The sequence below is a fragment of the Mesoplodon bidens genome, assembly GCF_964165515.1.
Source record: "Mesoplodon bidens genome assembly, chromosome: 6".
In the NCBI taxonomy this organism is placed as follows: Eukaryota; Metazoa; Chordata; class Mammalia; order Artiodactyla; family Ziphiidae; genus Mesoplodon; species Mesoplodon bidens.
Window position 1 is genome coordinate 38,356,365 of NC_138162.1, and position 25,295 is coordinate 38,381,659.

At 39.1% G+C, this 25,295-nt stretch overlaps 1 protein-coding gene across 1 annotated transcript in view; it reads left to right on the top strand.

Moving 5' to 3' along the window:
- The window catches only part of MFSD14B (major facilitator superfamily domain containing 14B), an 88,899-nt gene extending 84,083 nt beyond the window's left edge, over positions 1 to 4,816 (top strand). Inside the window, exons 10-12 of the mRNA XM_081236317.1 lie at positions 377 to 474; positions 2,208 to 2,350; positions 3,051 to 4,816. Coding sequence (XP_081092443.1) covers positions 377 to 474; positions 2,208 to 2,350; positions 3,051 to 3,302 — 493 coding nt within the window. The 3' untranslated portion in view covers positions 3,303 to 4,816. The remainder of the gene's footprint in view (positions 1 to 376; positions 475 to 2,207; positions 2,351 to 3,050) is intronic.
- The last annotated feature ends 20,479 nt before the right edge of the window (positions 4,817 to 25,295 follow it).

The window sequence follows — 25,295 nt, forward strand, 5'->3', positions numbered from 1 at the left end:
CTGAGCCTTTGAGAAGTACAAAGAAAAAAGTGGAAAATTGGTAGGGAAAATGTGGTATTTATAGGAACAAGAAATCCTTTTGCATTTCATTGAGCTTACATCTAAATATGGTAATAGGGAAACTAGGAAGAAGAACAGATTTGACAGAGGTAAAATAAAGAAATGAAACTTTCCCAGCCCGTGAAGTGATCAGTATTAACAGATGCAAAACCTTCTAGGTTAAAAAAAAAATCCATTTTTAAAGAGGAAAAAAATAAATGTAACTTAACACAAGAAAACAGAAAGCATTTTGTGCTTTTGCCATTGATTGTACTCTGAACAGCAAGCTCATCGGGGCTGGCCTGCTCCCTGACCGCAGCCTGTCCTGTCATTGCAGGATGATGTGGGCAGCAGGGACCGTGGCCGCCATGTCCAGCATCACATTTCCAGCAGTCAGTGCCCTCGTCTCTCGGAATGCAGAGTCAGATCAGCAAGGTGAGGTCACTGTTTTCCTCCTTCAGCGGAGACGTACCTGCCGTAAGCATGAGCAACTCTGAGCCTCTCTTCACATCAACAAAGCAAGATGTTACAGCCATGTGGTCCCTGCTCAACAATCATACCTATTTACTTTGGCAAATAGGAAAATTCTGTTTTCCTTCCTACTTTGATCTTTGATCATATTTTTGAAATCTGGACTCAGCGGGTCAGAATACTAAGACAACTATCCATTTTCTCTTTTCAGTTTTGACTCCTCTTTTATTTGTCACCGTTAGAATTTACTAGACTTTAATCATATTTTAACAGAGTAGTTAGTAAAACAATGAGTTCTTTATTTAATCACTGAAATTTCTTTAATTTGGAATCACTCAAAGTCCATTACTCAACTTAGGAAATGATTCTTTGAGTGGATAAAGAAAAATAAATCTGAGTAGTTCTTGATAATTGGATGCAGAGTGAGAGACAAAATTAAGATGACTATGTAGAGTAGCACTCTGTCTAGACTCTTACGTCATCCTTCTTGTGCCTCTGGCTTCCCTATCAAGCAGTTCCTACTGCCAAAATTAGTCCTTTTCTTTCTCCATTACTTAATGGCTTACCTGACTGTAGTCAGGAAGTAGTGAACTTCAGAAGAAAAAAATTTTAATGCCTTAGAGATATTTTTAAAGTTTCAATAAAAAACTAGATTGGAAAAGCTAGTTTATTCATTGCACCTATTTTTCCATATCAGAAATTAGCCATCTTATTCATATCTACTTTTATTTATTTATTTTTTTTTACAGTAGGTCCTTGTTGGTTATCTATTTTAAATATAGCAGTATCATTTGAAGACCACAAATTCTGTGTGTTACCCTGGTTATGTTAACTTAGCTGACTGCATCCTTGGGGAGGTGTTGTGCTTGAAGTAAAGGTATGAGCTATCTGTGAAGGATGGACATTGCCTTGGCATCTAAGAGACACTATCCTATCTCAGGGCATGAATTTTCTTTGGCTTTTTTTATGCTTACATGTATTAATACAGATGTTTCTAAATGTCAGCATATAAACTTATTAGAACACACTGTATTAGGTTGAATTATATTTGACCATTTTTGATTTACAGCAACATTCATCTCATGATTCAAGCTAATTTTTTACCTGCCACATTAGATACCAGAGATATCTAGAAATTAGCACTTGGGTTTTTCAGTAGAGGTGTACAGGGAGATGGACCTGGAGTATAGAGGTCACTGTGAGGAACAGAATCTGTCTGAAGGGCTGGGAGCACACAGCATCAAGACCTCTATGGACTCACACATGGGCAGGGATACAAGAGGCAAAGGGCAGATTTTTATTGTAAAAGCACCATTAAATGAGTAGAAAAGGAAAATCTCAATCCACAGAAAAGTGTAAATTGCCTATAAATGGAGAATATCAAAACTTTTTATTATTCCCTGATTATAGGAAGATCTGCTGTTAGGGAATTCAGCCTCAAAGGGATTTTAGAAACATCACTGTCATTTCATACCCTATAGATCTTAGGACATTGAGTGAGGACAACATTAAAAGGATATAGAAAACCAAGGAAACATTTGTGCAATGAATGAAAATATGATGGGTAAAGTCCCTAAAATCTACTTTCCACAGCCTAGACTACTCAGTCCAGCAGAAGCAGTATTTCATATTAGTAAGAAAGTACTGTTAGTCTCCAATCTGAGAAGACTGGCTCCCTTCTCTTTTTTCTGACCTAGGAGTTGCCCAGGGTGTCATAACTGGAATAAGAGGACTGTGTAATGGCCTGGGGCCAGCCCTGTATGGCCTCGTATTCTACATGTTCCACATGGAACTGACTGAGTTGGAACTGGAATTGAATTCTAACAGTGCTGCCCTGCAGGTAATTTGGTAATAAGTCTAGGTTTACAATAGCATTTGTGTCTGATTTATAGCAAAATCTTCTGACCTTAAATTTGGAAAGTGTTCTTATTTTTATAATACTATTGTATTTGACAGTAGTAAGTGCTATGTTCATTGCTTCCTGGGACTAGGGAGGGATCATTTCAGTGATTTAATATCTTATGTAAAAGATTTGTCTTAACTTTGTTCAGATTCTGTTTTCACCTATATAATTACTCTGATCAGAATGTCCTCTGGTGAAGCTCAGGCCAAATAAAAGATGAAGTGACCTAAAATTCCAGCTAGAATTTGAGCTAGAGTGCTTTTTCTACTATTTATTTGCTATTACTTCCCTCCTTCCAAGCTATATTTAATATAGATTTCTATACAAAATTGGAATTACTGTTCATGTACATAGTGCATGAACTCAGGTCACGGGGCAGGATTAGAGATAAACAACTGTTGTTTACATGTTTGGTTAAGCTGTTGGAAAGTGATGCACAAAGCAGTGATTAGTTGCCCTCCATCATATTCCAGACACCAGGCTCTGTTAGAATTTGCTATGACACTTAATGAACATTTGCTTATGAGAAAAATAACTCACTTTTCAGTGGTGTGCTATTTTGGGGTCGTCCAGGACTAATTTTGATTGGAAAGACTAACCAAATTCTTCATCTTCATTTGTTTCCCACACCCATCAGGGAGCTGTCATCCCAGGCCCACCGTTTTTATTTGGGGCATGTATAGTTCTTATATCTTTTCTGGTTGCCTTATTCATCCCTGAATACAGTAAAGGCAGTGGAATTCAAAAACACAGCAACAGCATCAGCGGCAGCCTAACCAACACAACAGAACGAGGCAGTGATGAAGACATTGAGCCACTACTGCAGGACAGCAGCATCTGGGAGCTCTCTTCCTTCGAGGAGCCTGGGAATCAGTGCACTGAGCTATAAACTCTGAAGAAACGAGAATTCTGTAGACTCCATCTCTGAGAGCCATGGGGGAGCCACACCACACTGGAGACTTCATGGTGCTGGAGGGGAGATACTAGTGGCATCCTTCAGGGCCGAGTTTGAGAAGTAACCTCCACCCCTCGTCTCCCGCCCCTTCCTCCTCCTGTTCCTTTTCTACCATTCTTTTTCTTTCTGCTTATATGTTAGAACAAGTTAAGGTTGAAATACTTTTCTGCAAATAAATGCAACTCTCAGAGTTATCTGGAGTCCTCACTTTGAAACTCAGAAAAAGTCATCTCTGGTAGAAAGGATGACTTTCCTTCAATAACTCCAGAGTAAGAGTGACCATGTCCTTTTCAGTAGAAGGTGCAGGATTAGTACAACTGCCTTCTCTGGCAAAATTTGAGATAAAGAATCCCATATTTTCTTCCCTCCTGTTTCTCTGAACTGTGCCCGTTTAGCCCATAAGTGTTTATGAGTGGCGGCTCCAAGAGTCACTCAGTATCAGGGATCTATTGCCTTTGTTCAAAGGTCAAGCAAATAACTAGTCTTACTCTCCTTTCCTTCTCTCTACTTCCTATTCTTGGCTAGAGTGAAATTCAGCATATACACCTCTGGACAGTAATAATATTGATTAGTGATAACCTTTACCAGATGAAGGAAAATTTTTTAATAAATGTAAATCATGAAGAACTAGCAATTCAGATTCCTGGACCTAATGTTTTGGTTAGATCCAAGGTGATTTTACAGAAGAAAAACACATTAGCCATTCTGGTGGCAACATAGAAATTGGAGGGTGCTTGTAAGAAAGTTTTCAACAATGAAACATTCCTAAGTGAGAATGAGAGTTAGTAACTGGATACCAGTGGAGTTTATATCCAAGTTTAGACTCACGTAATGCATTCTTACTATATTTGCTCCTACCCACATCTCCTGTGTCTTACTTTTCAGTGTTTCTTATTCATCACACCCCTGCCTTAACTGCTCTATGTAGGCATTTGTTTTCAGTCAGTCTTTATTTTCATCTATGTATCTGCCATTTGAATCTCATGGGAATATGCACAGCAAATTCCTTTCTAAAATATAATGGTTTAAGAAGCTCAGTTTCACAATAAGTGTCTTGCTAATTTTTCGAGATGTTTTATGGACAAAGAAAACCTTACAGATTATATGTATTTTCCTGCACCAGTAAGTGGACCATTAACTAGGGCCCATCTTTAACACAGCACTCCTTTGAAAGTTTTATAGGTATGAAATATATGTAGATATTCATAAGGAGTTTTAATTTTTTTTTGATGGGGTGCTATGTAAATCTTGTATTTATAAATGTAATGAAGGTATTGACAGAAAAAAATATATACAACTTTTATAAAGGATTGTGTACTGACTGAATACATTTAAAAGAAAATATATTTTGAAACCTGTTCTGCTGCGAACAAAGATAACATATCTTTTTACTATGCTGTTGGTTTTTAAGTTAAGCTTCCTAATGCATAATAAATTTGCAATGGATACTTTTATGTCTTTTGTGTTTCTTTAAAGGGAACAGTACCATTGATCTTTGGGTTCTCCTTTGAGTGACTTTCAACTGAAATAAGTTTTTAGTCCTTAAGCTAATGCAGAAGATATGTGTATTTTCAAAATAAGTTTCATTTCAAAATCTCCCTTCAAAAAGTTGTGATCTTCAAAAAGAGATCACAACTATTTTTTATTTTTAAAAAAAGCAGGGATACAAACATACTTGTACACCCATGTTTATTAGCAGCATCATTCACAGTAACCAAAAGGTGGAAGCAACCCATGTCCATTGTTGGATGAATGGATAAAGAAAATATGGTATATATTATACATAAATGGAATATTATTTGGCCTTTAAAAGGAACGAAATTCTGACACATGCTACAATGTGGATGAACCTTGAATATATTATGCTAAGTGAAATAAGGCAGTCACAAGTTGACAAATACTATATGGTTCAACTTATATGAAATATCTAGTCAAATTCATACAGAAAGTAGAATAGTGGTTGCAGGACTAAGGGGAAAGGGAAGTTATTATTTAATGGGTAGAGTTTCAGTTTTGCAGGTAAAGTTCTGGAGATGGATGGTGAGGATGGTTGCACAACAATGTAAATGTACTTAATGCCACTGAACTACTTAAAAATGGTTTAAATGATCCATTTTATGTTATATATATATATATTTTTTATATATAAATTTATTTATTTATTTTTGGCTCTGTTGGGTCTTCGTTTCTGTGCGTGGGCTTTCTCTAGTGGCGGCGAGCGGGGGCCACTCCTCATCGCGGTGCGGGGGCCTCTCACTGTCGCGGCCTCTCTTGTTGCAGAGCACAGGCTCCAGATGCGCAGGCTCAGTAATTGTGGCTCACGGGCCTAGTTGCTCTGCGGCATGTGGGATCTTCCCAGACCAGGGCTCAAACCCGTGTCCCCTGCACTGGCAGGCAGATTCTCAACCACTGCACCACCAGGGAAGCCCTATGTTAGGTATATTTTGCCACAGTTTTTAAAAGATGCTCTCATGGAGTCTTTGTTCTTTACCACTGCTTATCAAAATTGTAGTTTCTTTACCCAGTATAACAAATGTCATTTTTTTAAATTAGGTAGATTTTTTAAATTGAGATAAAATTAACCATTTTAACCATTCCAAAGTGGTTTTTAGTTTATTCACGAGGTTGTACAGCTATTAGCACTATCGAATTCCAGAACATTTCCATCATCCCAAAAGAGAAACCCCATACCCATTAGCAATCACTACCAATTCCCCCTATCCCCATCCCCTAGAAACCAGTAATATACTTTATGTCTATAGATTTGCCTATTTTGGACATTTCATATAAATGGAATCATACAGTATGTGACCTTTTGTGTCAGGCTTCTTTCACATAGCATGTTTTCAAGGTTCATCTATGTTGTAGCATGTGTCAATTTTTATTCCTTTTTAAGGCTGAATATTCCACTGTGTGGCATATATCACATTTTCTTTATTCAGTTATCAATTGATAATGTACCAATCAAATGTCAGTTGGCATTTGGATTGTTCTCACTTTTAGGTTATGAATAATGCTGCTATAAACATTCTTCTCCAAGTTTTTGTGTGAACGTGTCCTCCTAGGTGTGTGTCAGGGAGTAGAGTTGCTAGGTCATGTAGTAACTATGATTAGCCATCTGAGCAGCCAACACAGAGCTGCACATTTTACATTCCCATCAGTAATGTAAGAGGGCTTCAGTTTCTCTGTATCCTTGCCAACATTTGTTATTTTCTGTTTTGTTGTTTATAGACATCCTAGTGAGTTTAGAATGGTATCCCATTGTGGTTTTGATTTGCATTTCCCTAATGATTGATGATGATGTTGAGCATCTTTTTGTGCTTATTTGCCGTTTGTATCTTTTCTTTGGAAAAATGTCTATTCAAGTCCTGTGCCTATTTTTGAATCAAGATGTTTGTTCTCGTTGAGTTGTAAGAGTTCTTTATATATTCTGGACACTAGACTCTTACCAGATGTATGATTTGCAAATATTTTCTCCCATTCTGTGGGTTGGCTTTTCTGTTTCTTTATGGTGTCCTTTGATGCCCAAAAGTTTGTGTTAATTAGGTCCGATTTATCAGCTTTTTTTCTTTTTGGTGTTTTGTATGGTGTCGTATCTAAGAATCTGTTATCAAATCCAAGGTAATGAATTTATATGTTTTCTTTTTTCACACATCTTAAAAGTCACCATTTTAACCATTTTAAAGGTACAATTCAGTGTTTTTTAGTATAGTCATGATATTGTTTAGCCATCCGTACTATCTAACTCCAAAATCTTTTCATGTGCTTGCTGGCCATTTGAATATTCTCTTTGCAGAAATGTGTGTTCAAATCCTTTGCCCATTTTTAAAATGGATTATCTTTTGTTGTTGGGTTGTAAGTGATCTTTATATATTCTGGATGTAGACTCATCAGATATACTGTTTAATAAATATTTTCTCTCATTCTGTGGTTTTTCTTTTTACTTTCTTGATAGTGTCCTCTCATGCATAGATTTTGATAAAGTCTAGTTTATTTTTTTCTTTTGTCAATTGTGCTTTTGGTGGCATATTTGAGAAACCATTGACTAATCCAAGGTCATGAAGGTTTACAACTATTTTTCACTTCTAAGAGTTATATAGTTTTATCTCCTACATTTAGGTCTTTGATCCATTTTGGGTAAATTTTTTGTATATGGTGTGAGATAGAAGTCCTAATTTATCCTTTTTCATGTAGTTATCCAGTTCCCCGTACCATTTGTGGTTGTCTTTTTTTTTTTAAACATCTTTATTGGAGTATTATTGCTTTACAATGGTGTGTTAGGTTCTGCTTTGTAACAGTGAATCAGCTATACATATACATATATCCCCATATCTCCTCCCTCTTGCATCTCCCTCCCTCCCACCCTCCCTATCCCACACCTCTAGGTGGACAGAAAGCACTGAGCTAATCTCCCTGTGCTATGCGGCTGCTTCCCACTAGCTATTTTACATTTGGTAGTATATGTAAGTCCATGCCACTCTCTCACTTCGTCCCAGCTTACCCTTACCCCTCCCCGTGTCCTCAAGTCCATTCTCTACGTCTGCGTCTTTATTCCTGTCCTGCCCCTAGGTTCTTCAGAACTTCTTTTTTTTTTTTTTTAGATTCCATATATATCTGTTAGCATACGGTATTTGTTTTTCTCTTTCTGACTTCACTCTGTATGACAGACTAGGTCCATCTACCTCACTACAAATAACTCAGTTTTGTTTCTTTTTATAGCCGAGTAATATTCCATTGTATATATGTGCCACATTGTCTGTCAGTGGAAACTTAGGTCACTTCCATGACCTGGCAATTGTAAATAATGCTACAGTGAACATTGGGGTGCATATGTCTTTTTGAATTATGGTTTTCTCTGGGTTTATGCCCAGTAGGGGATTGCTGGCTCATATGGAAAATCTATATTTTGTTTTTTAAGGAAACTCCATACTGTTCTCCATAGTGGCTGTATCAATTTACATTCCCACCAACAGTGCAAGAGGGTTCCCTTTTCTCCGCACCCTCTCCAACATTTGTTGTTCGTAGATTTTCTGATGATGCCCATTCTAACTGGTGTGAGGTGATACCTCGTTGTAGTTTTGATTTGCATTTCTCTAATGATTAGTGATGTTGAGCAGCTTTTCATGTGCTTCTTGGCCATCTGTATGTCTTCTTTGGAGAAATGTCTATTTAGGTCTGCCCATTTTTGGATTGCGTTGTTTGTTTTTTTGATATTGAGCTGCATGAGCTGCTTGAAAATTTTGGAGATTAATCCTTTGTCAGTTGATTCGTTAGTAAATATTTTCTCCCAGTCTGAGGATTGTCTTTTCGTCTTGTTTGTAGTTTCCTTTGCTTTGCAAAAGATTTCAAGTTTCATTAGGTCCCATTTGTTTATTTTTGATTTTATTTCCATTACTCTAGAAAGTGGATCAAACAAGATCTTGCTGTGATTTATGTCAAAGAGTGTTCTTCCTATGTTTTCCTCTAAGAGATTTATAGTGTCGGGTCTTACACTTCGGTCTCTAATCCATTTTGAGTTTATTTTTGTGTATGGTGTTAGGGAGTGTTCTAATTTCTTTCTTTTACATATAGCTGGCCAGTTTTCCCAGCACCACTTATTGAAGAGACTGTCTTTTCTCCACTGTATATCCTTGCCTCCTTTGTCATAGATTAGTTGAACATAGGTGCCTGGGTTTCTCTCTGGGCTTTCTATCCTGTTCCATTGATCTGTATTTCTCTTTTTGTGCCAGTACCGCATTGTCTTGATTACTGTAGCTTTGTAGTGTAGTCTGAAGTCAGGGAGTCTGATTCCTCCAGCTCCGTTTTTTTTCCTCATTACTGCTTTGACTATTCGGGGTCTTTTGTGTTTCCATACAAATTGTGAAATTTTTTGTTCTAGTTTTGTGAAAAATGCCATTGGTAGTTTGATAGGGATTGCATTCAATCTGTGGATTGCTTTGGGTAGTAGAGTCATTTTCACAATGTTGATTCTTCCAATCCAAGAAACATGGTATATCTCTCCATCTATTTATATCACCTTTAATTTCTTTCATCAGTGTCTTATAGTTTTCTGCATACAGGTTTTTTGTCTCCTTAGGTAGGTTTATTCCTAGGTATTTTATTCTTTTTGTTGCATTGGTAAATGGGAGTGTTTCCTTAATTTCTCTTTCAGATTTTCCATCATTAGTGTACAGGAATGCAGGAGATATCTGTGCATTAATTTTGTATCCTGCTACTTTACCAAATTCATTGATTACCTCTAGTAGTTTTCTGGTAGCATCTTTAGGACTCTATGTATAGTATCATGTCATCTGCAAACAACAACAGCTTTACTTCTCCTTTTCTGATTTGGATTCCTTTTATTTATTTTTCTTCTCTGATTGCTGTGGCTAAAACGTCCAAAATTATGTTGAATAATAGTGGTGAGAGTGGACAACTTTGTCTTGTTCCTGATCTTAGATGAAATGGTTTCACTATTGCACCACTGACAACGATGTTGGCTGTTGGTTTGTAATATATGGCCTTTATTATGTTGAGGTAAGTTCCCTTTATGCCTACTCTGGAGGGTTTTTTATCATAACTAGGTATTGAATTTTGTTGAAAGCTTTTTCTGCATCTATTGAGATGATCATATGTTTTTTCTCTATCAGTTTGTTAAAATGGTTTATCACATTGATTAATTTGCGTATATTGAAGAATCCTTGCATTCCTAGGATAAACCCCACTGGATCATGGTGTATGGTCCTTTAAATGTGCTGCTGGATTCTGTTTGCTAGTATTTTGTTGAGGATTTTTGCATCTGTGTTCATCAGTGATACTGGCCTGTAGTTTTCTTTCTTTTTGACATCTTTGTCTGGTTTTGGTATCAGGTTGATGGTGGCCTTGTTGATGAGTTTGGGAGTGTTCCTCCCTCTGCTATATTTTGGACGAGTTTGAGAAGGATAGCTGTTAGCTCTTTTCTAAATGTTTGATAGAATTTGCCTGTGAAGCCATCTGGTCCTGGGCTTTTGTTTGTTGGAAGATTTTTAATCACAGTTTCAATTTCAGTGTTTGTGATTTGTCTGTTTATATTTTCTATTTCTTCCTGGTTCAGTCTCGGAAAGTTGTGCTTTTCTAAGAATTTGTCCATTTCTTCCAGGTTGTCCATTTTATTGGCATATAGTTGCCTGTAGAAATCTCTCATGATCCTTTGTATTTCGGCAGTGCCAGTTGTTAACTCTCCTTTTTCTTTCTAATTCTATTGATTTGAGTCTTCTCCCTTTTTTTCTTGATGAGTCTGGCTAATGGTTTATTAATTTATCTTTTCAAAGAACCAGCTTTTAAGTTTTGATATTTGCTATTGTTTCCTTCATTTCTTTTTCAGTTATTTCTGATCTGATCTTTATGATTTCCTTCCTTCTGCTAACTTTGGGATATTTTTGTTGTTCTTTCTCCAGTTGCTTTAGGTGTAAGGTTAGGTTGTTTATTTGAGATGTTTCTTGTTTCTTAAGGTAGGATTGTATTGCTATAAACTTCCCTCTTAGAACTGCTTTCGCTGCATCCCATAGGTATTGGGTCGTCGTGTTTTCATTGTCATTTGTTTCTAGGTACTTTTTGATTTCCTCTTTGATTTCTTCAGTGATCTCTTGCTTATTAAGTGGTGTGTTGTTTAACCTTCATCTGTTTGTATTTTTTACAAATTTTTTCCTGTAATTGATATCTAGTCTCATAGCGTTGTGGTCAGAAAAAATACTTGATATGATTTCAGTTTTCTTAAATTTACCAAGGCTTGATTTGTGACCCAAGATATGGTCTATCCCTGGAGAATGTTCCATGAGCACCTGAGAAGAAAGCGTATTCTGTTGTTTGGGGATGGAATGTCCTATAAATATTAAGTCCATCTTCTTTAATGTATCATTTGAAGCTTGTGTTTCATTATTTATTTTCATTTTGGATGGATGTACTGTCCATTGGTGAAAGTGGGGTGTTTAAAGTCCCCTGCTATGATTGTGTTACTGTCGATTTCCCCTTTTATGGCTGTTAGCATTTGCCTTATGTATTGAGGTGCTCCTATGTTGGTGCATAAATATTTACAATTGTTATATCTTCTTCTTGGGTTGATCCCTTGATCATTTATGTAGTGTCCTTCTTTTTCTCTTGTAATAGTCTTTGTTTTAAAGTCTATTTTGTCTTACCTGAGAATTGCTACTCCAGCTTTCTTTTGATTTCCATTTGCGTGGAATATCTTTTTCCATCCCCTCACTTTGAGTCTGTATGTGTCCCTAGGTCTGAAGTGGGTCTCTTGTAAACAGCATATATACAGGTCTTGTTTTTGTATCCATTCAGCCAGTCTGTGTCTTTTGTTTGGAGCATTTAATCCACTTACATTTAAGGTAATTATCGATATGTATGTTCCTATTACCATTTTCTTAATTGTTTTGGGTTTGGTATTGTAGATGTTTTCCTTGTCTTGTGTTTCCTGCCTAGAGAAGTTCCTTTAGCATTTGTTGTAAAACTGGTTTGGTCGTGCTGAATTCTCTTAGCTTTTGCTTGTTTGTAAAGGCTTTAATTTCTCTGTCAAATCTGAATGAGATCCTTGCCGGGTAGAGGTTTTTGTAGGTTTTTCCCTTCATCACTTTAAGTTTGCCCTGCCACTCCCTTCCGGTTTGCAGAGTTTCTGCTGAAAGATCAGCTGTTAACCTGATGGGGATTCCCTTGTGTGTTATTTGTTGCTTTTCCCTTGCTGCCTTTAATATTTTTTCTTTGTATTTAATTTTTCATAGTTTGATTAATATGTGTCTTGGTGTGTTTCTCCTTGGATTTATCCTGTATGGGACTCTCTGTGCTTCCTCGACTTGATTATTTCCTTTCCCATATTAGGCAAGTTTTCAACTATAATCACTTCAAATATTTTCTCAGTCCCTTTCTTTTTCTCTTCTTCTTCTGGGACCCCTGTAATTCGAATGTTGGTGCATTTAATGTTGTCCCAGAGGTCTCTGAGTCTGTGTTCAGTTCTTTTCATTCTTTTTTCTTTATTCTGCTCTGCAGTAGTTATTTCCATTATTTTATCTTCCAGGTCACTTATCCGTTCTTCAGTTATTCTGCTATTGGTTCCTTCTAGAGAATTTTTAATTTCATTTATTGTATTGTTCATCATTGTTTATTTGCTCTTTAATTCTTCTAGTTTCTTGTTAAACGTTTCTTGTATTTTCTCCATTCTGTTTCCAAAATTTTGGATCATCTTTAGTAGCATTAATCTGAATTCTTTTTCAGGTAGACTGACTGTTACCTCTTCATTTGTTTTTCTGGTGGGTTTTTACCTTACTCCTTCATCTGCTGTGTGTTTCTCTGTCTTCTCCTTTTGCTCAACTTACTGTATTTGGGGTCTCCTTTTTGCAGGCTGCAGGTTTGTAGTTCCCATTGTTTTTGGTGTCTGTCCCCAGTGGCTAAAGTTGGTTCAGTGGGTTGTGTAGGCTTCCTGGTGGAGGGGACTCGTGCCTGTGTTCTGGTGGATGAGGCTGGATCTTGTCTTTCTGGTAGGCAGGTCCACGTCTGGTGGTGTGTTTTGGAGTGTCTGTGAAATTATTATGATTTTAGGCAGCCCTTCTGCTAATGGGTGGTGGTGTGTTCATGTCTTGCTAGTTGTTTAGCATAGGGTGTCCCAACACTGTAGCTTGCTGGTCGTTGAGTAGAGCTCGGTCTTAGCATTGAGTTGGCGGTCTCTGGGAGAGCTTTCTCCGTTTGATATTATATGGAGCTGGGAGGTCTCTGGTGGACCAGTGTCCTGAACTGGGCTCTCCCAACTCAGAGGCACAGGCCTGACACCTGGCCGGAGCACAAGACCCTGTCAAACACACGGCTCAGAAGAAAAGGAAGGGAGGGAGGGATGGAGCAACCCAACCTAAAAACAAATCCACCAATGATAAGAAGCCCTAAAAAGTATACTAAAAGAAAGGAGGAAGAGAGCAACCAAATCAATAAACAAATCAACCAATGATAATAAACTCTAAATACTAAACTAAGATAAACATAAAACCAGAAAGAAATTAGATGCAGAAAGCAAACCCCAAGTCTACAGTTGCTCCCAAAGTCCACCGCCTCAATTTTGTGTTGATTCATTGTCTATTCAGGTATTCCACAGATGCAGGGTACATCAGGTTGTTTGTGGAGGTTTATTCCACTGCTCCTGAGGCTGCTGAGAGAAATTGCCCTTTCTTTTCTTTGTTTGCACAGCTTCTGGGGTTCAGCATGTAGGTGGCCTGAGGGCATCTGTTCCCTCCCAGACAGGACGGTGTTAAAGGAACAGCTGATTAAGGGGCTCTGGCTCAGGCCAGTGGGCTGGGGATGGAGGGGTGTGGAATGCAGGGTGAGCTTGCAGTGGCAGAGGCCAGCGTGACGTTACAACAGCCTGAGGAACGCAGTGTGTTCTCCCAGGGAAGTTGTCCCTGGATCACGGGACCCTGGCAGTGGCAGGGTACACAGGCTCTTGGGAGGGGAGGTGTGGATAGTGACCTGTACTTGTACACAGGTTTCTTGGTCGCTGCAGCAGCAGTCTTAGAGTTCCATGCCCATCTCTGGTGTCCGCACTGATAGCTGCGGCCTGTGCCCATCTCTGTAGCTCATTTAGGTGGTGCTCTGAATCCCCTCTCATGTATCCTGAAACAATGGTCTCTTGCCTCTTAGGCAGTTCCAGACTTTCTCCCAGACTCCCTCCTATCTACCTCTTGTGCACTAGCCCCCTTCAGGCTGTGTTCACACAGCCAACCCCAGTCCTCTCCCTGGGATCTGCCCTCTGAAGCCAAAGCCTCAGCTCCCATCCCCCTCCTGTCCCAGCGGGTGAGCAGACAAGCCTCTTGGGCTGGTGAGTGCTGGTTGGCACCAATCCACTGTGTGGGAATCTCTCCACTTTGCCCTCTGCACCGCTGTTGCTGCGCTCTCCTCCGTGGCTCTGAAGCTTCCACCCTGTGCACCCCCCATCTCCTCCAGTGAAGGGTCTTCCTAGTATGTGGAATCTTTTCCTCCTTCACAGTTCCCTATCAGAGGTGAGGTCCCATCCCTATTCTTTTGTCTCTGTTTTTTCTTTTATCTTTTGCCCTACCCAGGTACGTGCGGATTTTCTTGACTTTTGGTAAGTCTGAGGTCTTCTGCCAGCGTTCAGTAGGTGTTCTATAGGAGTTGTTCCACATGTAGATGCATTTCTGATGTATTGTGGCGAGGAAGGTGATCTCCACATCTTACTCCTCTGCCATCTTGAAGGTCTCTCCTACCCATATGTTTTCTTCTAAGAGTTTTATAGTTTGTGCTTTTACATTTAGTTCTTTCCCCTTCTTGAATTTACTTTTGTATATGGTGTGAGGTGAGATTTCAAGGTCATTCTTTTTTGCACATGAGTATTTAGTGATCTCAGCATTACTTGTTGAATATTCTTTCCCCATTGAATGGTCTTGACACCCCTGTTGAATATTCAGTGAACAGTGATGTGTGGGTCTATTTCTGAATTTTCAACTCAATTCTTTTGGTCTACATGTCTGTCCTTATGCCAGTACCACACGGTTTTGATTACTGGAGCTTTATCATAGTAAATTTTTAGATCAGAAAGTGTGAGTTCTCCAACTTTGTTCTTTTTAAAGATTATTTTGACTAGTCAGTGTCCCTTGCAATTCCACATGAATTTTAAAAGCAGCTTTTCCATTTCAGGCAGGGGTGGGGGAGGTAGTTGGTATTTGCTAGGGATTGCATTGAACTTGTAGATCACTTCTGGTGTAGTATTATCGTCTTAACAATATTAAGCCTTCCCACCAATGAACATGGATGTCTTTACATTTAATTTCATTTTTAGATTGTTAATTGCTAATATATAGAAATGCATCTGGTTTTTGCATGTTGATTTTGTATCCTACAACTTTGTTGAATTTATTATCTCCAGTAGTTTTTTGCGTGTGTGTGTGTGTGTATGTGTGTGTGTGTGTTATTCGTTAGGATTTTCTATATATTAGATCATGTCATCTCCAAGTAGAGATAGTTTTCTTCCTTTCCAATTTGGATGTCTTTTATTTACTTTTTCTTGCCTAATTTTCTGGCTAGAACTTCCAGTATATCTTTGTTTTCTGTCTTCTTCCTTATCTTAGGAGGAAAGCTTTCAGCTTTTTGCCTTTGAGTGATTAGTTGTAGGTTTTTCATAGGTGCCCTTTAACATGTTGTGGGAAGCTCCCCTCTATTCCTAGTTTGTTGAGTGTTTTTTTCTTGTTTGTTTTATCATAAAACAATGTTGGATTCTGTCAAATGCTTTTTCTGCATTGAGATGATTGTGGGTTTTTTTTTTTTTCCTTCATTCTATTTTGTAGTGTATTGCATTGGTTGATTTTCACATGTTGATCCACCCTTGCATTACTGGGATAATTCCCACTTGGTCATATTGCACAAACCCGTTAATATGTTGCTGGATTCAATGAATTTTTTTTCTTTTTAAGGGTTTTTGCATCTATATTTATAAGAAATATAGGTCTTGTGATGTCTCTGTCTGACTTTGGTAATGGTGGCCTCATATAAATGAGTTGGGAAATGTTCCCTTTTCTTCTATTTTTTGGAAGATTTTACGAAGGATTAGTGTTAATAACTACTTTAAACATTTGTTAGAATGCTACAGTATTAGGGTATCACACACCAGTTATTTAAACAGTGAATTTAATATAAGGAGTAGTTAACTATACTGTTAACTAGGCAACCAAAAGAGTGAAGTGAGAACTCTAAGGCCGTGGGCAGTGATTCCCAAATTTCAGCATGCATCAGGGTCAACTGGAGTGCTAAACAGATTCCTGCTCACACCACCTGAGCCACTGACTCAGTACGTTGGGTGGTGCATGGGAACCTGCATTTCTAACCAGTTCCCAGGAGATGCTGATGTTGCTGATCTTGGGACCACAGTTTGAGAACTGCTGTTTCAAGTATCATGGGGGTAACAACTGTAGTTTCCCCAGGCTGAGGGAACAAAGAGTACAAGTTAGAATTATTAAAACGTAGAATCTTAGGGAAGGGTCCCCGTGTGGTTGGGTCTCAGATTTCTGAAGAGGGATTGCCAAATGGTCAATGGTGGTGTTTCTAGGCCTGGAGGTAAGGTCTGTGGGGGTGGTGTATGGAGCTGGCACAGTGTACCTGGGGTTCTGCTTGTGTTGGGAAAACTGCAAACTGGGTTCAGCTGCTGCTATGGGAAGGAACCACCACTGTCAGGGTAAAGAAATTGTTGGAATGTAGCTGTGAGAAATGAGAACATAAGAAGGAGTAGTCAGTCACACACTCTTCCTCTTCAGTTTGCAGTTTCCTTCTAGCATCCTTTATTGGCAGAGCTGACAGCCAGCTGGCAAAAGCAGAATGGGTATGCCAGCTAAAGGATATGTTGGAACTGAGAGACAATAATTGAAGCACTGGCACCATCAACATACCTGCTACACCTGTGTGAGCTCCTATGTGGCCACCAACCAACTCCATTTTTCTATTTAATGACATGTAACTATCTTATTTGCAATTGATGCACCCACCCTCTCCACAAAATTAGGAGACACAAAGTCTTAGCAGTCAGTTATCTGTCACTGGACTATGTAGATTACTCCCCCCAAATCAATCATAGTACCATTTGAAAATTCACTTACAAAAAGGTATAATTAACCTCCAATAAAACTTGTATAAAATAAGGAGGAAAGAAAAGAAAATGCTTACTCTGTCTATATAAACACATACCAGCAAAAGGAAGGAGATGATATATTTAGCTGCTCTGTCCTCTTTTCTGTGACTGGTCACATGACCTTAGCTAGTATTTTTAACTTCTGCTTCTACCCATTCCATATTTCCTTGGCCTTCACTAGAACTTAAGCTCGTTGGGGTTTTCTACCTGACAGATGACCAAGATCTTCATCACGGAAGGATCTGTACCCTCAGCAGTCGTGCCATTTTTCTTGGTAGCTGTAATTTTCTACTAACCTTTCTACTAGGCATGGAGTACTATGAGACACCTCAGAGAATCCCCTGGGTTCCAGACATAGCTCTCCTTTCCCCCATTGGCAGTACAACATATTTTTCTCCTGCCTCAGTGACATGAGGAAGCCAAGTGGCAGTCTCATCATCCAGTGCAATGGAGGGGAGAGGGGGAAGATGGCCGAAGAGTTAAGACGCGGAGATCACCTTCCTCCCCACAGATAGAAATACATCTACAGGTGGAACAACTCCTACAGAACACCTACTGAACGCTGGCAGAACACCTCAGACCTCCCAAAAGGCAAGAAACTCCCCACGTACCTGGGTAGGGCAAAAGAAAAAAGAATACACAGAGACAAAAGAATAGGGACGGGACCTGCACCAGTGGGAGGGAGCTGTGAAGGAGGAAAGGTTTCCACACACTAGAAGCCCCTTCGCGGGCGGAGACTGCAGGTGGCGGAGGGGGGAAGCTTCGGAGCCATGGAGGACAGCGCAGCAACGGGTGCAGAGGGCAAAGTGGAGAGATTTCCGCACAGAGGATCGGTGCCGACCAGCACTCACCAGCCCAAAAGGCTTCTCTGCTCACCCACCAGGGCGGGCAGGTCTGGGAGCTGAGGTTCAGACTTCGGTCGGAGAGCAGGGAGAGGACTGGCAGCATGAACACAGCCTGAAGGGGTTAGTGCACCACAGCTAGCTGGGAGGGAGTCTGGGGGAAAAGTCTAGACCTGCCGAATAGGCAAGAGACTTTTACTTCCCTCTTTGTTTCCTGGTGCGCAAGAAGAGGGGATTAAGAGCGCTGCTTAAAGGAGATCCAGAGGGGTGCAAGCCGCGGCTAACAGCGCAGGCCCCAGAGACGGGCATGAGACGCTAAGGCTGCTGCTGCCACCACCAAGAAGCCTGTGTGCGAGCACAGGTCACTCTCCACGCCTCCCTTCCAGGGAGCCTGTGCAGCCCGCCACTACCAGGGTCCCGGGATCCAGGAAAAACTTCCCCAGGAGAATGAACGGCGCGCCTCAGGCTGGTGCAACGTCACGCCAGCCTCTGTCACCACAGGCTCGCCCCGCACTCCATACCCCTCCCTACCCCCGACCTGAGTGAGCCAGAGCCCCCGAATCAGCAGCTTTTTTAACCCCGCCCTGTCTGAGCGAAGAACAGAAGCCCTCTGATGACCTACATGCAGAGGCGGGGCCAAATCCAAAGCTGAGTCCTGGGAGCTGTGCAAAGAAAGAGGAGAAAGGTAAATCTCTCCCAGCAGCCTCAGAGCAGTGGATTAAATCTCCACAATCAACTTGATGTACCCTGCATCTGTGGCATACCTGAATAGACAACGAATCATCCCAAATTGAAGAGGTGCACTTTGAGAGCAAGATGTATTATTGTTTCCCCCTTTCCTCTTTTTGTGAGTGTATGCTTCTGTGTGAGATTTTGTCTGTATAGCTTTGCTTTCACCATTTGTCCTAGGGTTCTATCCATCTGTTTTTTGTTTTTTTTTTTTTACTTAAAAAATTTTTTTTCTTAATAATTATTTTTTTATCTTAATAACTATTTTATTTTACCTTACTTTATTTTATTTTCTTTTATCCCCTTTCTTTCTTTCTTTCTACTTTTTGTCCCTTTTATTCTGAGCCGTGTGGATGAAAGGCTCTTGGTGCTGCAGGCAGGAGTCAGTGCTGTGCCTCTGAGGTGGGAGAGCCAACTTCAGGACACTGGTCCACAAGAGACCTCCCAGCTCCACATAATATCAAGTGGCGAAAATCTCCCAGAGACCTCCATCTCAACACCAACACACCCAGCTTCACTCAACGACCAGCAAGCTACAGTGCTGGACACCCTATGCCAAACAACTAGCAAGACAGGAATACAACCCCACCCATTAGCAGAGAGGCTGCCTAAAATCATAATAAGGCCACAGACACCCCAAACCACACCACCAAACGTGGACCTGCCCACCAGAAAGACAAGATCCAGCCTCATCCACCACACAGGCACTAGTCCCCTCCACTAGGAAGCCTACATAACCCACTGAACCAACTTTAGCCACTGGGGACAGACACCAAAAACAACGGGAACTACGAACCTGCAGCCTGCAAAAAGGAGACCCCAAACACAGTAAGATAAGCAAAATGAGAACAGAAAAACAGCAGATGAAGGAGCAAGATAAAAACCCACCAGACCTAACAAATGAAGAGGAAATAGGCAGTCTACCTGAAAAAGAATTCAGAATAATGATAGTAAAGATGATCCAAAATCTTGGAAATAGAATAGACAAAATGCAAGAAACATTTAACAAGGACCTAGAAGAACTAAAGATGAAACAAGCAATGATGAACAACACAATAAATGAAATTAAAAATACTCTAGAGGGGATCAGTAGCAGAATAACTGAGGCAGAAGAACGGATAAGTGACCTGGAAGATAAAATAGTGGAAATAACTACTGCAGAGCAGAATAAAGATAAAAGAATGAAAAGAACTGAGGACAGTCTCAGAGACTTCTGGGACAACATTAAATGCACCAACATTCGAATTCTAGGGGTTCCAGAAGAAGAAGAGAAAAAGAAAGGGACTGAGAAAATATTTGAAGAGATTATAGTTGAAAACTTCCCTAATATGGGAAAGGAAATAGTTAATCAAGTCCAGGAAGCACAGAGAATCTCATACAGGATAAACCCAAAGAGAAACACGCCAAGACACATATTAATCAAACTGTCAAAAATTAAATACAAAGAAAACATATTAAAAGCAGCAAGGGAAAAGCAACAAATAACACACAAGGGAATCCCCATAAGGTTAAGAGCTGATCTTTCAGCACAAACTCTGCAAGCCAGAAGGGACTGGCAGGACATATTTAAAGTGATGAAGGAGAAAAACCTACAACCAAGATTACTCTACCCAGCAAGGATCTCATTCAGATTTGATGGAGAAATGAAAATCTTTACAGACAAGCAAAAGCTGAGAGAGTTCAGCACCACCAAATCAGCTTTACAACAAATGCTAACGGAATTCCTCTAGGCAGGGAACACGAGGAGGAAAAGACCTACAATAACAAACCCAAAACAATTAAGGAAATGGTAATAGGAACATACATATTGATAATTACCTTAAATGTAAATGGATTAAATGCCCCCACCAAAAGACACAGACTGGCTGAATGGATACAAAAACAAGAACCATATATATGCTGTCTACAAGAGACCCACTTAAGACCTAGAGACACATGCAGACTGAAAGTGAGGGGATGGAAAATGATATTCCATGCAAATGGAAACCAAAAGAAAGCTGGAGTAGCAATTCTCATATCAGACAAAATAGACTTTAAAATAAAGACTATTAGAGGAGACAAAGAAGGACACTACATAATGATCAAGGGATCGATCCAAGAAGAAGATATAACAATTGTAAATATTTATGCACCCAACGTAAGAGCACCTCAATACATAAGGCAAATGCTAACAGCCGTAAAAGGGGAAATCAACAGTAACACATTCATATTAGGGGACTTTAACACCCCGCTTTCACCAGTGCAATGGAATCATAGTTGTGTCACCCTGTGGCAGCATTATCCACTTATCTCCCACTGGCATCTCTCAGAGTTGCAAAGATGGGTTAATGTTGGTAGGTGTGATGGTAAGAGGAGCCACTCCACTTCCTCCCTTGAGTCCTACCTAAATCCTTGTATTCTGGCTCTGAGAGACAATACCCTATACTGTTTCTCATAAAAAACTATGGAGGTTGGATTTTATTATTTTTATGCTTTTTTTTTTTCTTTCTCAGTTCTTTAAGGCAGAGGAAGTGAGCCTCTTGACTACGTCTCCCTGTCTCTTTCTGGCTTGCTTGTGTTTGAAAGCTTCTTTTTCCTCCTTTTTATTTTTAATTTTTATGTGTTTGCCTGATCTTCCTTGATGTTGGGCCCAGTAATCTATCTCACAATTCCTCCTATTACCAGTGCAGCTCCACTGGGGTGGCCTGAGCTATGACCTTCTCTGCAGTGACTCTCACATGGCCTCATGTGCCAGCTGGGAATCATTGCACATGTAGGTCTTTGGAATACTAAAATACATGGATATCTAATACTGATTGTTACCATTTTAGTTCCAATAACTTGATTTTATATTTTGGTCATTTGGGGTAAGAAGAATAAAAAGGCTTACATTAAAGGAACATAACTTGAAAAAATGTTATGAAAAACCCTGTGAGATTTGGGGGACCAGGGTGAGTGATGTAAAGGTTATTAGTCCCTTCATACTTAAGTATGAATTGTTTCTTTTCAACTCTGCCTGAGAGTAATTCCACTAAACTGAGTCATTTAGAATGCTCAAGAATGTGAATGTGTAAAGCTAAATGTATTACAAAATATTAACATGCATTAGATGTATTAAAGTACTTTGGCATATTAGCTATTTTGGTTTTGTTTATGGGTTATACATTTAAAGTTGCTTTAACAGTCATGACCTTTTTTTTTTTTTTTGAAGCTATTACTTGTCTTAGAAAGAGCGTAATGATCATTAGAGTCATTGTGTTCTAAAGTATACTGACCACTAGATGACAGAAGTTAGACAGTGATTTTCAAAGTTAGGCCCAATGCAGAGCATTGCTAGGTTCTGTTAGAACCTTTACTAAAATAAATAAGTAAATTAATTAATTAAAGGAATTTTGTGAAAATGGACATTTTTAAATATCTGCATACCAAAATTCTTGAGCAGTAATATCGCCACTACAAAGTTGTACTTCTAAATTTTCATTGTTCTTACCTGTGTTTGGCATCAGTCGTGATTTCATATTAAATGTATATAGTACAGGGCCTCCCTGGTGGCGCAGTGGTTGAGAGTCCGCCTGCCGATGCAGGGGATACAGGTTCATGCCCCGGTCTGGGAGGATCCCATATGCCGCGGAGCGGCTGGGCCCGTGAGCCATGGCCGCTGAGCCTGCGCGTCCGGAGCCTGTGCTCCGCAACGGGAGAGGCCACAACAGTGAGAGGCCCGCATACCGCAAAAAGAAAAAAAAAAAAAAAAAAAAAAATGTATATAGTACATAAAAAGAGTAGTAAAAGGGAAGAGTGGTAATAACATAAAAAGTATGCTCATCTATTTTCTTTTCTGACCATAGTGATTCTAAAAGAAAACATTGTCCTCTTCTGTCATGTAAGAGTACTTGAATCTTCCATTTTCTCATCTGGCTCTTCTACCAGTGTGGCAGGCTGCGAAAAGTCCACTTAGGGGAGTTCTAAGTCTGGCCAATTGATGGTTTCAAAATTGTGAGTTTAGGAGATCAGCAAAGATAATTACATACCAAAATTTCTTGTGGATTTTCTGTTGTATGCCTATTGCTTTGTAATTATATAAGAATAAAAAAACCTTTTGTCTAAATAGATTTAGAATCTACTGTCCTGCAGTTAAGAAAAGAAATATTCTTTCCCTCAGAGTTTTCAAGTGACCAAAATTCAGCTAATTTATTATAATTTGTTTTAATTAGTTTCAATTAGGTTCTCAGATGCCATTTCCTTGAATATTGAATGAATGAATATACTTCATCTTTCAGTTGGATGTGGGTCCAGTGTTCTCAATGAGTGTTATGACCCTTATTCTTGGTGTAGCACTGAGAAGCTCTCATAATTTTGTGGGGGAAAGTGAACAACAACAGCTATTCAAGGAAAAATTAGATTATTCCCATACTGAAGAAGGGGACTAGGGAGAAACTGACTTCAACCCATTGCATTGCCTAGGAAGTATGGGGACCCCAGAAAAAAGTAATCCTTGAACATCCTACCATTTTACCTAAAGATGCAGAGCACAGGCTGGGCAGAAGATGGAGCTGTCCCTGATAATTTTCACGTACAAAAAATAAATATATATATATATATTATATATATATATGATATATATATATATATATATATAATATATATATTTCATATATATATCTTTGGAGGAGAAAAAAGTCAATTCCCCAATCCCAGAAAGACAAACACTTTCATAATCATTCCACGGAGGCCAACAGTTTGCAAAACCAACTGAATAGCCCTGCAAACATAAATCTCCACCAGACTCCTTAACTCTTTTTTGTGTGTGTGTGTGTGTTACACAGGCTCCGGACGCACAGGCTCAGTGGCCAGGTGGACTCTCAACCACTGTGCCACCAGGGAAGCCCCAGACTCCTTAACTCTTATCAAAGTAATTGGGCTCCCAAGAAACTACCCAGAATGCTAGAGTGATTCAATCCTTCCCAGGGAATTCATTCAGTGGTTTACTCATTTGACACTGTTATTGAGGGTTCAGTATGTATTAGGCATTGCTCTAAGGAATAGGGACACAGGATGACTAGGACAGGGACCCTAATAGGAAACAACAACAGCAACAACAAAACCTCCTGATGCTCTGGCTCTGTGCATCACTACTGACTGTTCCAGCATCTTCCGAAATACCTGTCATTGAACTGACCCAAGCTTAGTTTAATTTTGATGGGTATAGCGAGTGATGATGATGATTACAAAAGTTCCCATTTGGCATTTTGTACATTTAGTCATTATTTCACTTAATCTTCACAGAAGTTCTGTGAAAGTATTGGAGCAAACAAAGCTGAAATATATTTGTTCCAACACGCTCCTGAACAGCCAGTGGATTAAAGGAGAAATCAAAAGAGAAATCAAAAAACATCTTGAGATAAATGAAATGGAAACACAATACCAAAACTTATGGAATACGGCAAAAGCACTTCTGGAGGAAAGTTTATAGGTATAAACACACACATCGAGGGGAGAAAAAATCTCAAGAAAACAACAAAACATCTCAAAAGGATGGGAAAAAAATAAGAAATTAAGCTCAAGGTTAGCAGAAGAGAGGAAATAATAAAGATTAGAGTAGAAGTAAATGAAATAGAGAAGAGAAAAACAATAGAAAATATTAACCATAGTTTTTTCTTTGAAAAGATAAACAAAACTGACAAACACCTAGCTAGACTAACCAAGGAAAAAAGAGAGAAGACCCAAATCAGATATAAATGAAAAAGGAGACATTACAACTGATACCACAGAAATACAAAAAATCATAAGAGGCTACTGCGAAAAACTATTTGTCAACAAATTGGACAACCTAGAAAAAAATGGAAATATTCTTAGAAACATACAACTTACCAAGACTGAATCAGAAAGAAACAGAAAGTCTGAATAGGCCAAGTACTAGAAGGATATTGAATCAGAAATTAAAACTCTACCAATGAAGAAAAGCCCAGGACCAGATAACTGGTGAATTTTATCAAACACTTAAAGAATTAACACCAATGCTTCACAAACTCTACCAAAATATCAAAGAGGAGAGAACACTTCCAACACTTCCTTATTTTATAAGGCCAACATCCTGATACCAAAGCCAAATAAGGATACTACTAGAAAAGAAAACTAGAGGTCAATATCCCTGATAAATATAGATGCAAAAATTTTCAACAAGATACCAGCAAACCAAATTCAGCAGCACATTAAAAGGATCATTCACCATGATCAAGTGGGATTTATCCCTGGGATGAAAGGATGTTTCAACATATACGAATCAATGTGATATATAAATAGAATAAAAGATAAAGTCATATGATCCTTTCAATAGGCACAGAAAAAGAACTGGAGAAAATTCAACATCTTTTCATAAAAATTTTTTTAAAAAAGCTCAACAAATTGGGTATAGGAAGAATGAACCTCAACATAACAAAAGCCATATATGACAAGCCCAAGCCCACAGCAAACGTTATTCAATGATAAAAGGCTGACAGTTTTTCTTCTAAGGTCAGAAACAGCACAAGTGTGCCCACTCTCACCACTCCTATTGAACATTGTACTGAAAGTCCTAGCTAGAGCAATCAGAAAAGACAAAAAAAGAACAGACATCCGTATTGGAAAGGAAGAAGTAAAACTGTCTTTGCAAATGACATGATTTTAATATAGAAAACCCCAAAGACTCCACCCCCAAAAAAAACTAACAACAAATTCAGTAAAGTTGCAGGATATAAAATCAAT